This window comes from Biomphalaria glabrata, chromosome 16, assembly GCF_947242115.1.
Source record: "Biomphalaria glabrata chromosome 16, xgBioGlab47.1, whole genome shotgun sequence".
In the NCBI taxonomy this organism is placed as follows: Eukaryota; Metazoa; Mollusca; class Gastropoda; family Planorbidae; genus Biomphalaria; species Biomphalaria glabrata.
The window spans coordinates 11,472,668-11,490,868 of NC_074726.1; the positions used below are offsets into that span (position 1 = coordinate 11,472,668).

General features: G+C 34.1%; 1 protein-coding gene and 1 long non-coding RNA gene across 4 annotated transcripts in view; one reads left to right on the top strand and one right to left on the bottom strand.

Annotated features, from left to right (window-relative positions):
• The window catches only part of LOC106057250 (protein Wnt-6-like), a 79,221-nt gene extending 70,745 nt beyond the window's left edge, over window positions 1-8,476 (bottom strand). The window contains exons 1-2 of one of the 3 annotated variants that reach the window (XM_056014070.1): window positions 8,179-8,476; window positions 4,501-6,398 (exon numbers count right to left, since the gene is read on the bottom strand). In XM_056014070.1, coding sequence (XP_055870045.1) covers window positions 4,501-4,574 — 74 coding nt within the window. In that variant the 5' untranslated portion in view covers window positions 4,575-6,398; window positions 8,179-8,476. Of the gene's footprint in view, window positions 1-3,850; window positions 3,992-4,500; window positions 6,399-7,648; window positions 7,769-8,178 lie in introns of those variants that run through there. The other 2 variants (XM_056014071.1, XM_056014072.1) reach the window with 2 other exon arrangements.
• LOC129923383 (uncharacterized) overlaps window positions 1-18,201 on the top strand; it is a 95,635-nt gene that overhangs the window by 51,809 nt on the left and 25,625 nt on the right. The gene's annotated exons all lie outside the window — the stretch shown is intronic.

An 18,201-nucleotide genomic window follows, 5' to 3' on the forward strand; every position in this document is an offset into this window, starting at 1 on the left:
AAACGATACGAGGTCGAAAAAAAGAAAAAGAGGCATAAAGCCCCCAAAAAAGAGGCGTGAGCCCCCCACCCCACCAAAAAAAAACAACAACAAACAAACATCAATGACTAACTGTGTCAAAGAATAATAACCTGAAATCATAATAAAAAAAAAAAAAAAAAAAATAGTTACCGCATTTAAAAAAAAAAAGAATCATTATCATAAGTTACAGCAACTTCAAAGTATCCACTAGATTTCCTAGTTTCAACAATAAATAAGTAATTTCAACAATAATTACCAATTTTCAACAATGAAGTACCTAGTTTCAACAATGAAGCAACAATAAATACCTAGTTTCAACAATGAAGCAACAATAAATACCTAGTTTCAACAATAAAGTACCTACTTTCAACAATAAATACCTAGTTTCAACAATAAAGTACCTACTTTCAACAATAAAGTACCTAGTTGAAACAATAAATACCTACTTTCAATAATAAAGTACCTAGCTTCAACAATAAAGTACTTTGTTGAAACAATAAAGTACCTAGTTTCAACAATTAAGTACCTACTTTGAACAATAAAGTACCTACTTTCAACAATAAAGTACCTACTTTCAACAATAAAGTACCTACTTTCAACAATAAAGTACCTAGTTTCAACAATAAAGTACCTACTTTCAATAATAAAGTACCTAGTTGAAACAATAAAGCACCTAGTTGAAACAATAAAGTACCTAGTTTCAACAAAAAAGTACCTAGTTGAAACAATAAATACCTACTTTCAACAATAAAGTACCTACTTTCATCAATAAATACCTACTTTCAACAATAAAGTACCTACTTTCAACAATAAATTACCTAGCTGAAACAATAAAGTACCTAGTTTCAACAATAAAGTACTTTGTTGAGACAATAAATACCTACTTTCAACAATAAAGTACCTAGTTGAAACAATAAAGTACCTAGTGGAAACAATGAAGTGCCTAGTTGAAACAATAAAGTACGTAGGCTTGATACTAATATAGTATTTTTTAATTCTCAGAAAAAAGAAAAAGACACATTTCTTATTCCATATTCTAGGACTAATTCCTACAAGTGCTCCTTCCTCCTTAGAATAGGTTGCCTGAATCAGCAAAGAGAATGAACGACTTAGCAGAACTTAAGTCTCTAATTAACATGCACAAATGGGTTAACACGTGCATAAGCGTATGACGTAATTATCTTTTGTAACACATTTTTTTTAAAGGTCAGATATGATACATGAAAGTAAAAATTAACCGTAGCTAAAAAAAAAATGAATCTAAAGTAAAACAAGGTTTATAACCCTAATATAGGTTAGTAGTAACACCAATTGGATAACAAATATAATCGGTCAGCAAAAAAGTCTTTTATAATGGACTTATATCTTTGCACTTTGCTCCAAAGCCATGTTTAAAGTAAATATAAGAAATGTTACAGCACATAATGAACGGCCAATTTCATGTAGGGCTACAGAATTAATTTTATTGTAAGAGGAACAAATGACATTTTATTTCCTCATGTACAAAGATAGATAGACACAGACAGACAGACAGACAGACAGATAGATAGATAGACAGATAGATAGATAGATAGATAGATAGATAGATAGATAGATAGATAGACGAAACTTTGTAGGCCTAGTTATAAAGATAGACACATATCTGGGGTAAATGGATGGATAGAGGGATGGATTGATAAGTGGATTAATGAAAACATTAAATTAGGTGGATAAACACATACATAGATCTATAATCTTAAATTCTTATTTCACATTGTCACTGACGATATCGCATTTCATCCCAAGTCTTTATAAGAATTCATGAATTTGTATCAAATCAAAGCTTACATTCACAATTAGGTAACAAAATCAAAAAGTGGTCGTATCTAAATTGTTTTGATAACATAGTTTAGCCATAATTTATATCCAAAATAGTTGAAGATTTGGTGTCTTTGCCGAAATTTAATGGAAAGAAAAAGTACCATTATAGGACAATTTTAAATTGTTGTATGTTTATTATTAAGAGATGGATGTTGGGAAAACACATGTACATCACAATTGTGAATCGTTTGCTGTTTAGTCTCACTGTGTCCATAGCTTTTTAAGCGGTTGTCTTGTAGGAAACTGGGATGTCGCCTTTGTTATTATGCAAATTAAATGTTTTGTTTTTCTTACTGTATTGACATATTAGTCTGGAATTGGGATTGGCAAGTGTGATGCATTTTTTATAAAGAAAATGTTGTATACAAAACTAATACTTATTTTCATTGAATGTTGAAAAATTAGTCATTTGTAAAAGATTATTCCCTCCGTGTCTAAACAGTGATACAAATGTAAAGTTACATCTTAAAACAATGATTGACCCACAAGTGTAGCTAATAGAAAGGCGGAATAAGGGACCAAACATTTTTAGTGAGAGAACATGTGAATCATAAGTGAAACTGTGTTGCTAATTGGAGAAATTGTAGAGTCGAAGGGTTCATGATTCATTCCCTGGTGAGGAAAGTCCACTATTTCGTTGTATACGAGAGAGTCCAGGCATGAACACTGTGATGTCACAACCTGTGGGCAGTTTAGACCAATAGTTCACTACTACGTCACAGGTTGTTTCTTTATACGACTGGTCTAGATTCGATCCGTCGTTTCATCTCATTAAAATTGTGTCCCCTTAACCTCGTGCCGGACGCCAAAGGATGCAGCAGGCATTGTTTGAATCAATATGACAGTCCGAAGTGTATATCACACAACCAATACAGTCTTATTGTAATAACCTAGAGTGGGTTTGGTTAGATTCATATCATATAGCGATAACTAAATTGCTATAATATAAAAAGGTTAAGATAAAAAGTATCGTATCTTATAAAATATAGACGTTACTTTAAAAAAAAAAGATGATGATTAGGTCCAACGGATGTTCCTAAGTCAATCTAGTCATGCATTTTAATCAATGACTTGGCAGAATATGTCATTGGTTTTTCTGGCTGGGAAGAAGGAGCATTTGCACAAATTTGTCCTAGCATATTTAACAAGGAATGTGCCTTTATCTTTGTGTCTTTTTGAGTATTATATTAGGTTTTGTTTTTGGATTTGAAGATTATGGCTCAGTGTTTTATGTATAGGCCAAATTGCTACTTTAGATTAAAGTCATAAATACCAATAGATAGTTCAACCAAGTTTGTTACCACGAAACTAAATGAAAATACAACTTTAGACATAATATATCTTTAGAGTTAATATAACCTTAGACATAATATGACTGTAGTAGACACAAAATGACTGTAGTAGACACAATATGACTGTAGTAGACATAATATGACTGTAGTAGACACAATATGACTGTAGTAGACATAATATGACTTAGTAGACATAATATGACTGTAGTAGACATAATATAACTTAGTAGACATAATATAACTGTAGTAGAGATAATATGACTGTATTAGACATAATATGACTGTAGTAGAGATAATATGACTTTGAATAGAGGTGAGCCAAGAAATTATATCTTATCTTATAAACTAAAAAAGTCAGAAAGTAGATAAGTATGTCTAATAAGACTTTATAATGATCGAGTCGATTCTCTAACTGTCGGCGGGAAACTATACTGCATGAAAAGATTCACAAGTCTGCTTTCTCGTACACTATTAACCTAATTGACAATAGACGTTTCTGTAAATAGTTACTTGAAATAGATGTGTTTATGAATGGCTAATACTTGGGGGATTTGCAAAGAAAATTGTCGATTCTAAACAATGTCCAGAGGGCCACCTAAAAAAGATCATTGTTGCCAACTATAGAACAAATTAATAAAACAAAAATAGCTGCAAGATGGACACAATAAATCGCATACCTTCTAAATGGCAGAAATAGTCAACACTTTCTGTACACCGGTTTCACCAAATAACTATTTATAGTAATCCACCAACTCTGAAAATGTCCACTATCATCATGTCGAGGCAAGTCACCCCACATCTCTTCAAGGCTAACTGACTTATACCACTATAACTTAGTGTGTGTGTGTGTGTGGTTCATTTAAAGAGAGAGAGACAATGATTATGTTGTCATGTATGGGATATCATTTTTTTTGAAAAACTTTTTTACTTGTTCAGATAAAAAAACAACTTTAAGTATGTGAACAAACAAGATCGATAACCTTAGACTAGTCTTAGATGACACTTCATTTACAGAAGGTCAAAGGGTAGATAGAGGGGTATCACTTTTACCGTAATATTATTTGTTTCTTTTAAATTAAAAAATAATAATTTTAGTAATGGAGGTGGTAGAGCGTTGATTCACCGGTTAGTTATTTGGCTTGTGAAGGCCCTTAAACTAAGACTTTAAAACTCCGAATGAATTGCTTGACCATTGACTATGTCAGCCAGCATCACTTCCCAAGAGTTCACCACAACACATACCAATGTAATGACACTTATGTTTTAGTCTTTCATTACTAACTAGGCCATTTCTAGATTGTTAGATCTAATTGACCTGATTACTTACCACCACAAGCCAATGATGTCTGCTGGAAACACTAGTACGAAGTACAGGCAGGTCACTATAGCTTGAATGCGCATGGCGACATCAGTAATGTCAGCGGGAGACAGTATCCTCTCAAGACGATTTAACACAGAATAGTCATTACTGTTCTTGGCAATGAGCAGTCAACAAAACCACCAGAATCGTAAATTCCACACGAAGATCTCACCAGCCTTTTTTTTTTTTTTTTTCTGTTTACCTCCCTTTGTTTTAATGTATTTTTTGTAATTAATCCCCCACAAATATATCTCCTCTCTGGGTTCGCCGTGAAATCACAGAAAGTATTTAAATATATGAAATTAATTAATCCAGCTGGGCTCACATTTCACTCAGTGTTATCCTTATTTCAAGCAAATCGTCCGCGGGGACGATCCATTGGACGAAAGATTTGAAATTGGACTCGGGTAGTTTTTTGGGGGCGGGATAATTACACTAGCATGTTAAACACTGTAGCCGCAAGGCTAGCCCGATGTCTGAGAGGGCTTCACTGTGCTATGATATTGGCACCAAGCCTGGGAAAGCCTGGACCCACTTATGTCTGAAATGCTTAGCAGAAACTCGGGCTAACTTTTTTAAACTTGCTAACATTTAATAAAATGGTCATGAGTAAGTTATTGTTAGTGTTTTAGTGTCAAATTAAATGCTCTGCTTCAAACGCTATTTATATTGTTGTGTGTAGTGATTTCTAAACCAGGGCAGGTCTAGCCAATGTATTATAATGTCTCAGCCTAATATAATTTTTGTTATATCATTTATGTTATTATTGGATCTATATAAGAGTTGGATTCAGTGGTTAAACACACACTATGTAAAATAAATGCAATCAGATTTAAGAGGGCATAACATATATTTTCTTACTTCAAACTTAAAGAAATATTTGCGATAAAATAGATTTAATTTATAATGGAAAACTTTTTTGTTTGTATCCCTAGTGTTTCTGCAAGGTGTTCAATGGCTATGTGGAATTTATTAGAAAGTTATGATGCGAAGCGTGATTTAACTGGATTGTTGAAAGTTATGGCAAAGCAGGCTTTAGACTTATCTGAATAGTTGAAAAGTATGCTGAGAAGCAGGTTTTAGACTTCACTGAACCGATACTTAAATATAATTGGGTTGTCAATGCACTAGAAGCAAATGATCAATAACTACTTTCAATAATGATCTTCTTTATTGCGTTGACATTGAAAAAAAAAGCCCCACAAAATGTTGTCAATAAGTGAGCACTCATTCCGATTGACTAAATGTGTAGATGTGTTCCGTTAATTTTTCAGTTGGCATTTTTAGATTCTGACTTTGATGTGTTCAATGGATGAAATGTCTGTGTGTACAGTGTGTTATAGCTGTTGAACTAAACTAGTGTGTCAGCTACTGTACACGTGTACAATAAACTACACGCAAGGGTGTATGTGTTGTCGGATTACACACCCACTTTTCTAATTTTCTTCCCCTGGTTGCTTTTTTTTTTTTTGTGTTTGTATTTTTTTTCCTTCTAGAAAATTCTTTGCCTAAGTAGATCTATTTCTCCGTGTAAATATCGTGAATGTAAATGAAGGCGCTGAATGAATCAAGCCAGAGTCCAATCCAATGTGTAGGCTGAATGCAATGGTCCGTTGCAGAGTACGACTCAATGCAGTATTCTTTTCACTTTGAACCGTACTACGGACTGTATCGAATGGATCAGTGTTTTTTTTTCTTTCCTTCCTGTATTCGGAGAGATGTGTTTTGATTCTATGTATCGCTAATTCCTTCAATACATAGCAACTGATCCTGATGCCCGATATTTATGGTAATCGATGACAAATTGTATTCGATTATCTTCAATTTCCTTTATTTGTTGTTGTTGTTGGACTATGTCGCAGTAGCTGAAACCAGATTAAAAATTAAATAAAATACAAATAAGCATATTTTAAAAACCAACTCTATAAATGAAAAAGGAATGCTACATAATAATAATAATATTAATGATAATGACAGCCTATGTAATAATATTAATGATACCAATGTAGATAACATTTGTGATAATAACAATGATATCAACGCTTACGATAGTAATAATAATGATAATTATTAAACTAATTATAATAATTACAATAGTTACTATTATTCTGCACACTTTTATTATTATATCAGTTATGATGGTAATAATAAAAATAATAATGTTTATTATTACTATTATTATTACAGCTTTTATATAGCGCTACTTTCATGCTTATAGCATGCTCAGAGCGCTTTGGTCCCATCTCATTTGTGGACCAGTGGGGGGGGGGGGAGGGGGTATCTAGGAGTTGGTTTTCCGTGGTGCCTTTAGGCACTATAGTGACAACAGTTATCATAATTTCAGTAACAGCCATAATAACTAAATTGCCTTTAGGCACTATAGTGACAACAGTTATTATCATAATTTCAGTAACAGCCATAATAACTAAATTGCAACTGTGGTTACCATATATCTTAGTTATCATTAAGAGAAATGTGTTGTACAACCTTGCATTACACACAACAAAACGTTATAGCAAAATATAACGTGAATACCACGGTTTCACGTTTACATCAGAAATATGTCAACTAATAAAGATAATTTTATTAGCAAGTCATTACCACATGTGTAGGCCAACTATTGATTAGTGCCAAGCAATAGTTTCTGTAACGTGTAAACTTATTCAACAATGTTTATGTATATATATATATAAGAAAATTGGTCTTTCAGTCTTATTTTAATAATAATAATAACAAATATATCTGTGTAATACTAATACATAAATCTACAGCTTATAATTTATATGCATGTATTTATTGTTGTGCTCGCCTACTTTTGCTGAGCTAAATGTATAGTTTGTATTGTTACTAAATAAATATAGACAATTTATAAAGAGTGTACATAACTTATGGCTTTCATCATGATAGTAAGACTTACAATCCACTCTCATCAAACACATATGTAGAAAGAAATGTCGAAGTACGGGTATCAGCTAGTAATGAATTAAACATGGCCGCTAGGCCTAGGCTGATATACTGTACACGATTGGATCTCATTATTTGTTATTGGCGTTTCTAAAACCTCTAGCGCGACGTTAAATCTATACACACGAATGAATGAAGTTTCACCACTTACCTATCACTTGTTGTCTTTTTTCTTTTAAATATTAATAAACTTCCTCACGGTCAGTGTTAGTCTCAGACATCAAACATTTACACACACACACACACAAGCTCGCGTGCGAGTTGGTCCCCCCCCCCTCCCTCTTTTTCACTAACACGTTTGAAAATAATAAATTATCTCTCGCTCGCACGTGAGCACACCTGGCCATGGCCGCCAGCTTGACCCCTGAGGTAGGTCATGGGTTGACAAGATGGGACCAGTACTGCATCTCCATTTCACGAGAAGACAGAACGCACACAATAAACAATCAACTGCGACTCACCTAATTTCGATAGTTGTCTATCAGTGCCACTGCGTGCTAAATCTAGAGACGGACACATTTTTTCTTAAAGTTAAACACACGTCTTTATTTAATACTTACCTTGTCCAACACTAAATCAACAAATGAACACTCGGAATTATAATATAAGCATGATATAATATTGCAACACTCATTAAAAGGAAAATAGATCTAGATCCATGAAAACAAAAGTCGCTGTTACCTCAGTATCTGCGGAGCCGGGCAAAGCCAAAACCCGAAAGAAAAGTAATTCTTAAGGAAAAACTTTTTTGCATAATTGTAATAAGTTTTGTCCGTCACTCGCTGGTGTGTTCGCTGGATTAGGAATATATGTCAAATCTGTGTGTTGCCTTGTTACGATCGAGCCCTCAGAACACACACACACACACACTCACACTCACAAGACGATGTATACACATACACGGCAGCGACGTCTGTAAACAATTGTAAATATTTTGTTACATGTAACTCAGGGACGAGCTACACACGCGCGCGCACACCCCCACACGCCCAACAGGCGAGCTTCAAAAAAAAAAAAAAAAAAAAGGAAAAAAAAAGCAGAAAGGGGCTGGCCGAGTATTGTCAAAGCGCCATCCTATCAAAACGCTCCTCCCGGTGTTTAAAAGTGGTGAAACCGTTAGACAAGCGGTAGAATTGCGAGACAGTGACATGAAAGAAGGTGGGGGAGGGGGAATGAAGATGGGGGGGGGGGTAGGTACAGAGTTAGATCGCTTAGAGTTAAACACACGCGTATTATAGTAGCCCATCTTCTCCGCCCCCCGCCCCCCTCCTTTTCCGATACACACACACATTCGTTGCTTCACGTGTAAGGGAGAAAGAAAAAAAATGTTTGGCCGTGGGGCGGGGGGGGGAGGGGGGAGAGACGGGGAAGCGGGGATTTGAACCCATCCGCCGTCTAAAAAATAGATTGTCGACTAAGTTTGATCTACCAACAATTTTTTTTTTACCTCCTTACCATTTCGTACCCCTCCCCTGTCTATTGTCTCCCCCGCCCACCCCCTCTTCCCAAGACATTCCAGGGGACCTTCCAAGTGTTACTTTTCTCAACGAACAGGTTCCGCTTTGAAATGTCCATCTCGCAGATGGCGATAGTCGACTCCTTCTTTTGCGTTTCGACATTTGACAAATTTTTGTCAATTACGGCTAGTTAAGCATTCCTCTCCACATGTTTAATTGTATGTCTTTACAATTCAGACAAACCAATGCTTAATAATCCTCAGTTTCATCTTTCAGAAACAGTGTATCTAGTGCACACATGATCAATTCAGTATGTATGTAGCATGGTAATCGGTGACCACCGTAAACGGACACAAGATATGAGTATTTGTTTTATTTTAAGTATCCGGTGTACTGAATAGGGCGATTGTGATAACATTTTTTTAAATTAAAAAATCCCATTATAAATTGGAAATGCGCAATCATTTTTTTTTATTCGTTAGCTTGTAGCACGAAATATTATTATTATTTTTTTATCAACATCATTCAATAAAAATTATTGACACCGTTTTCTTAATATTTATTTCAAAATCGTTCGTAATATTCTTCTTTTCTTAAATTGTCTTAAGTTGTCTCCCAATCAGTGTTATACCACGACATTACTCCTTATCGCTTTCTCGTCTTTTTCTCACTTGTTGTATTTTTCTGGCTGAATAGAGATTACTTTCAATTAAAATCGCTGTTTTAAAAATATTTAAATGTATACAAAGATTACTATGAGAAATTTAAAAATATTAATAGTTTCTTTCTAAATTCTTTATGTAGGAGAGATAGTGTTGCTCATTTCATACCTTTTCATTCTATACTTTCTTTTATTCCATTTAGAATAATACATTTCATATTTACTTTAGCCTACCATTATATCACATGTATACTTTATTAAATAGCTACCGAGAAGTTATCTTTCTCATAATATTTTTTATTTTGTAAATTATAATTACACGTTTACTGAAGGCTTTTAGTTATTATTACATTTATCTTATCTTATATATTACAGACGTTACTTCAACAAAAAAAAAAAAAAAAAAAAGAAGATAATTACGTCCCACGCATTTCAGGTGTCATTCTAGTCATGCATGACGTAAACTCTGCTAAATCGTTGGTTTTCCTGTCTCATTCAGGCAACCCATTCCCTTCTCTAAAGGCACTAGGGAAGAGAGAATTATTCTATTTTCTTACAAACGAATGAAATTATATATATATAAAGTCTTAAATTTGATTACTAAATGCTGGAAAGACTAGAAACGTTTTAAAATAGTTGCAGAGTACTATTTTATTTGTATATATATACATTTTTTTTATAACATCTAAAATTGTTCCCGTCTACAAGTCTCATATTTGTATCATGCAATCTGTCTAAATGTATTTAAGTCATAAGATGGCTTAACAGTCAATTCTAGAGTTGTATTAGATATTACGATTTCTTTTATTATAAAAAATTATTTAGAACTGTTTAAAGTTGAAACGACTTAAATTTTTTTTTTACATCTTTTTTTTAAATATAACAATATTATCTAACATATATTATACAGGAAATTGTGTTTTTGTTGTTTTTTAAATTTAAAACATATATATCTTGTTAACCAAAAGAGCGCAATTTAGTTTTTAAAACCATTATAAACAAATTGTATGTACAAAGTTATACACCTGTTATAAAATATGATTTACTAGTCAGTATAAGTGACATTCTATATTTAATGCATACTGCCACATTGAGCAAACAATATGCATAATTTTATTGAGTGTAACTCGAAATAAATCATATTTTCTAATGTACTTTGGATTTGATTAAGATATTGTGGTTAGTGCTAGTTTGTAGCTTAAATTTGTTTTTTTGTTTTTTTGTATTCTCAAATGATGTTAAATTGGTGTAGATCTTATTCGAGGCCATTTGATGACATTGATATTAATAAAAAGAGGGATATTTATATCTGATTATCATGCTTATTCTAAAATATGACAATCTTCACTTTGACCTAATTACTATTCCCCCGGAAAGGACACACTTTCCTACATAAGCGCCTACGAGTTTGAGTGAAAACACAAACACCCTTTGAATCTCTTTTTATTTGTATTTATTGCAATGTCATATTTACTACTCTTGTTAGTTTGGAGAAACCCTTTATCACGAAGGCCCGGGTAAATATAATTTGCGTACAAATATAGTTTGTTCTTAAGTATTCTTACTCGTGTAATTAACATTGTCGACATTCTTGTCTAACAAAAAAAACAAAAAAAAAAAAAGCGAAAAGATACTTTTAAAACAGTAACCTAACTGCTCACCCCCCCCCCCAAGACCAAACAATCACAGCCCCCCATTCCTTTACTCCATTAGTCTTACCCTCCCCCCCCCACACACACACACTTTTTCAAACTTAAAAAAAATCATGTATTTCCAAACCTAGCTTGTGTGTGTGTGTGTTCTGTGGAGTGCAGCTGAGACGAATGGGAACGATCTCCTTTGATCGTCACGAATTGAGTGAATTCCCCCTCCCCCCTCCTAATGTCCACCGTCCGTATTCCCCCCCCCCCCCATCTCCTCCACCTTTATCTTCTCACTATCGTCTAGCCCGCCGTGTTGGCTGCTTAAAGGGACTTTATTCTTTTTTAAAATATATATTTTAAGATTTAAAACGTGGGACCTAATTGAGAACTGAAACGAGAAAAGGGGAGGGGGGGGGAGAAGGGGGCTGTTTAAGAGACTTAAAGGGTAACTCCGATGGTTTTGACAATTTTTGATATAATATGTGTTTTGATTTATAGATAATGAATATATTATTCTTTTTTTTTTATTTGCAAGAATAACTTAGTAATTGATGTTTTTGTGACATAATTTTTCTGCGCATCCAAAACAGTCAGATTTTCACTGAATTTCTGTGTGACGTCACGACGGTGCACTCAAATCCTATTGATACTCATTGATAGGGAGGCGAAAAAGAAATTATCTTTGATAAAAAAAAAATTTCGTTATTACATCATTAAAATACTTTAAAAGAAATTTCTAATGGTGTAAAAATTATGACTGTATGTTTGACCGTAAGAAAATTATGATTTTTGTGTGCTGTTTCGACCTAACATTGGTTGACATGGAAAAAGTGATGAGAGAGCTTGACGCTGGCTCAGCCGGCGAGACACACCCCCAAGGTCAAAAGTTAAAAAGTTGGAATTGAGTTTCGTAGACGATAGATCTACTTATTAAATAAGAAATTTAATAGTAGATCTAGTATTCGTAGTAAATTTCTAGCTCACAAATCTGATTTCATTTATATTTATGAACTTCAGTTGTTTAAAATGTCTCAGTAGTATCATTAATTGAATTCTTTGGCCTGGAAATCCAATGTATTGTTGGTACTGCACCTGGTATTAACTTCAATTTTTTTTTTAAATCCCATTTCCACAGCAATGAAGTTGCTGAAACAGCTTCTCTCAAAATGGTTTGAGCATAAACAGGAATTAGCTAATGCCTTTGTAAAATATTTGCTCTTCAGGCGAATAAATTTTCCCCATTTTCCCTTTAAAACTTCATCTCTTGGAAACAAATGAAAAGAGACACTAATTTCTGTGTCAGCATACTTGCTGATTTTATCTTTGTGATTGGAACTACTGCAACAATCTGAAGAACAATATTTAATTTTCTTCAAGTAGAAATAGAGGTTTATAAACAATGACCGATTATAAATCAACGTGGAGACTAGATCTAGCTGTGAAGCGTAACAATAAATGCGATCCGATAGGTCTAGATCTAGACTAGAGAGTTTATCGGTTATATAGGTCTAGATGTATATTTAGCCAGCACCCTCGTGACGTCACCTTTTTAAAAACTAAAAACATCTCGCAGAACCCCGTTTTTTTGGGGGCGTGGAGAATTTTCTGTCTAATTTATTAAATATAAAATTTTCCGAGCATTTAAATAAAAAATGATATAATGTTTACTATTACAACTTTTTACGCAGAATTTAAATATGTCAATAACTAAAATTTGAAAAACTATCGGAGTTTCCCTTTAAAGCGCACTAACGGTATCGGTGCGTGAAAATCGTCACATTTTTTCCACCCGCTTGCCTCAGCGTCTATCCAGTCTGTGTATCCTCTGGAGGACGCATACATATATATAGATATAAGATGCGTTTTAAGGACCAGACTAAAACCACGTTTAAGTGGGCTGGTGGAAGAACTGTAAATTAAATATTCCAATGCCAGCAAGTACCTCTAAGGAGGCACAGAATTCATGTGTGTGGTCTTTGCTATGTGTGGCCCGTAGTTTTATTGATGGATCCAGGGAATTTTAATGTTGTCACTACCGAGCAGTGGACACTTAATCACTTTTTGAATTGCTCTTCTTGATGGCGTCATGGTAGACATAGCTGTCACAGTGTTGTTGTTTTTATAATATAGGACAAACCGTGGTTTTATTGAGTCGAACTTATCTTTTTTAAAAGGAAAAAATAAACCCTACTGATTTCAATGTAAACTAAATTATAGCAAAGTTTTGATTATTTAAAAAAAAATTAAAATTAAAAGACACATTCTTAGTGAATGCAAGATATTTGGCACAACAAATTTATTATAATGGGAAGCAACACCACAAGAGACAAAAAGATTTTAAATAAAAGAAAAATACTATCATAAAAACAAACAGCATAGTTCAAATTTGTGAAGTTTAGACTCTCATGGTAACTTGCTGACAGTAGTCAACTAGGGAAAAAAAAAAGAGTTTATCAAAAAGAAAAAATTAGTATTGATAATACATATTATTATTATTATTATTATTAAAAGACTCATGAAAACGTTGTTAACAGATAAATGTACACAAGCAAAAGAGACCGGTGAAGACATTTTTATGTTAATTCCTAAATTGTTATTTTAAAAATGTCTTTTGATTACTTTCTTCTGCACTTTTGTTCTGTTATGGTCCTTGATTTCTTTCTCCTGCTCTATTTCTTTGATAAGTTATATTTCTTGATTATTTTCCCCTGCACTATTGTTTTGTTGAACTATATGCTCCTTGATTACTTTCTCCTCATTATTGTTTTGTTGAACTATATGCTCCTTGATTACTTTCTCCTCACTATTGTTCTGTTGAATTATATGCTCCTTGATTACTTTCTCCTCACTATTGTTCTGTTGAACTATATGCTCCTTGATTACTTTCTCCTCACTATTGTTCTGTTGAATTATATGCTCCTTGATTACTTTCTCCTCACTATTGTTCTGTTGAATTATATGCTCCTTGATTACTTTCCCCTGCACTATTGTTCTGTTGAACTATATGCTCCACGATTACTTTACCCTGCACTATTGTTCTGTTGAACTATATGCTCCTTGATTACTTTCCCCTGCACTATTGTTCTGTTGAACTATATGCTCCTTGATTACTTTCTCCTCAGTATTGTTCTGTTGAACTATATGCTCCTTGATTACTTTCTCCTCAGTATTGTTCTGTTGAATTATATGCTCCTTGATTACTTTCTCCTCAATATTGTTCTGTTGAATTATATGCTCCTTGATTACTTTCTCCTCACTATTGTTCTGTTGAATTATATGCTCCTTGATTACTTTCTCTTCATTATTGTTTTGTTGAACTATATGCTCCTTGATTACTTTCTCCTCATTATTGTTTTGTTGAACTATATGCTCCTTGATTACTTTCTCCTCACTATTGTTCTGTTGAATTATATGCTCCTTGATTACTTTCCCCTGCACTATTGTTCTGTTGAACTATATGCTCCTTGATTACTTTACCCTGCACTATTGTTCTGTTGAATTATATGCTCCTTGATTACTTTACCCTGCACTATTGTTCTGTTGAACTATATGCTCCTTGATTACTTTCCCCTGCACTATTGTTCTGTTGAACTATATGCTCCTTGATTACTTTCTCCTCAGTATTGTTCTGTTGAACTATATGCTCCTTGATTACTTTCTCCTCAGTATTGTTAATATATGCTCCTTGATTACTTTCTCCTCACTATTGTTCTGTTGAATTATATGCTCCTTGATTACTTTCTCCTCAATATTGTTCTGTTGAATTATATGCTCCTTGATTACTTTCTCCTCATTATTGTTTTGTTGAACTATATGCTCCTTGATTACTTTCTCCTCACTATTGTTCTGTTGAATTATATGCTCCTTGATTACTTTCTCCTCACTATTGTTCTGTTGAATTATATGCTCCTTGATTACTTTCCCCTGCACTATTGTTCTGTTGAATTGCATGCTCCTTGATTACTTTCTCCTGCACTTTTCTTTAATAAGTTATATTCCTTGATTACTTTCTCCGGCATTATAGTTCTGTAAAATCATTCCTTGCTTCTTCATGTTCAGTCATGGCTATTATCCTGTTCAATTATCATTTTGCATTTCTTTTCACAGTTTCGGTAGCTAGTTCTATGTAGTACTGATAGTAATGTGAACTATTCACAGCGCTTTATTTTATTTTTTTTTTTTTTTTGTGTGTCTGTAGTCTAGCGTCCCGCGTGACCGTAGTCTTATGCAATAAGTCTTATCACAACATTAGGCTCTATGAGCGTCACAGCAGATCGATACGTGGTAGGCTTGTTCGGTGATTGGCTATCTACATGACAGAAGGTAACGCCTTAAAGACATGGATTCGCTATTTATGGAGACATATTGTGCAGCAGTCGACAGTGTAGTTTCTATTTCTTTAAATGTCTTTCTTCTTTCCTTTTTGTGTGATCTTTGTTAAATAAAAGAATAAAAAAAAGTTCCCTTTCATACCTTGAGATCTATAGGGAAAATAGTGTAAAGGTCATCGATTTCTGTTGCCCACGGTTAACGAGGGTGTCATGTGTCCAGCACAACGACCAACCGAGTTTGAAACTGCAATTCAATATCGAGGGGCCCGAACAAGAAACTGTCCCGAAAACACCTCTATAGAAAAAAAAAACGTGAACTGCATGATATGGAAACTACTGCAGTATTCATCTCAGGTAATGGGCTAGTTTTCAGAAGCTTCCAAAATATAAATGAGAATAAAGAATAATGGGGAAAAAAAATAGTTATGGGGCATGCGATTCCGACAGTCGTCCCGATGGTCCTGAGTTCGACAGACAGACAGACAAATTGATAAATAAATAATAGATTAGATAGATAGATAAAAAGAAAAAGGAAAAAATATATATATATATTCAGCGGCTATATATATATATATATTAGTAAAAGTTAGATTAACAGCTTTCCGGCCCATGACTAGTTGCAGTGCAATGATAACCGCGTGAAACAAAAAAGTAGGCCTAATATACATATTCATACTTTGATTTGACTAAATAGGTCAAAGGACCCTACCCACCCGGGGTTGTCCTTAAGTCCTTCCTCTCAAACCCATTGTGCAGTTATCAGTGTTGAGATCTACATTGCGCCCCTTGTAAGAGCTCAGCTAACCCCAGTTGTATACACACGCTTAATCCACGTGTTATTCTGAAGTTTGTTTCCTAATGCTCCCCTCCTTATGCCACCCCCTCCACTCTCATTAGAAATATTTCTTTATCTTGTGTTTCTTTCTTAGTAATCTGTTTCTTTGTATCTCTTTTTTTATACATTCTTCTCAATTTTCTGTTTCTTTATTTATGTATATAGGTAGGCTTTTAAATATATATATATATATAATACTTAAAAAGAAAGCAAAAAGCTTATCCAAGGGAAATAACTTCACGCTTACGACTATATCTCTCAATAAAGTAGAATCTATTTCCTTTTTCGACAACAAACAAAAATAACGAATTACGTATAGTTAATTATATGATTGAATTGCTATTTTTATTTATTGATTTTTTGTTTTCTCGGGTAAAAGAAATAATTTTGTAAAAAATTTCAGCTTGATCCGAGATAGGGTGAGAAAGAAATAACGTGTACAAACTTTTTATCAGACAGACAGACAGACATACAGACAGAGTGTGAGTCAATAGAAGCTTTGTAAAAAAAAAATTAGATTTACTACCTTAAGAGCATGACCGCCATTTGATAAATCAAACGTTAGTACCAATAGTCAATTGAAAAACTATCTCTCAGCTATTCTTTGTTTTAAGAATTCAAAAAAGATTTTTAATACAATATAGAGTGGTAACAGTTGTACAGGGGAGGTTGGTGAACAAAACTTTATTGTTTAAGATTTACTTGTACAATTGAATCTCTTTTTTTTTTTTTGGTCACAAGTCACATACATTGGTGAAGTGTTACAGATCAAAGTCAGTATACCAGCACCATTAGTTTAAGAATGAGCTTCGGCATTGAACCAAAAAATAATAAATTACTATCTATTTAAAGATTGACGACGACGTTTGTTACGTTGCCTGTCTGTCTGTCTGTCTGTCACCTTCTTTTTTTTTTTTTTTTACTCTCTTCCCCCCCCCCCTTTTTTTTTTCTCTACAAAAATACTTTAAAGCATTACAATTCTAAGATACTAATACCACAGTAAATGGTCTAGCTACGCTAGCTTGATCCCCCCGTCCTGGGTGCATTGTGTGTGTGTTTGTGTGTTTGTCATTCAGTGGCAAGCTATTGAATGGAGTCAAAAAAAAAAGACACCTGCGGGTGGAGGTGGGTAGAGGATTCGCTCGTTCAGATTTTTTTTTTATGAGGTCAGCCTCTTCGATTGACCACTGCTGAACCGGAGCCAAACCTGTTAGCATTGGAAACTTACGGAGACTTCAAGCGTGATCAGATCTTCTTGCTGGAGTCAAGTGGTTGGAAGAAGACTGAATGAATGGACCAGGGTGTAAATAAAACGGGGAAATGCGGAAAGAGCAGATGGAAAAAATAACAGGAGTTTATTTATAAGAGGAATTTTAAAAATGAGTAATAAAGAAAACGATAGCATAAGTGGCAGTTTGGGGAGAAGGAGAGAGAGAGAGAGAGAGAGAGAGAGCAGAGAGGTAGGGAGGGAGATAGAGATTAAGAGAGAGATCGAGAGAGGTAGGGAGGGAGATAGAGATTAAGAGAGAGATCGAGAGAGGGAGGAAGGGAGATAGAGATTAAGAGAGAGAGAGATCGAGAGAGGGGGGAGGGAGAAAGGAAGGAGAGAGAGAGAGTGAGAGACAAAATTGACAGATTGGGAAGAAGGAGAGTGAAAGAGAGAGAGAGAGTTAGAAAGGAGGGAAGGAGAGACGAGTGAGAGACACTGAGAGAGATAATGAGGGGGTATATAGAGAGAGTGAGAGATAGACATTGAGAGTCAGTAAGAGAGATAAT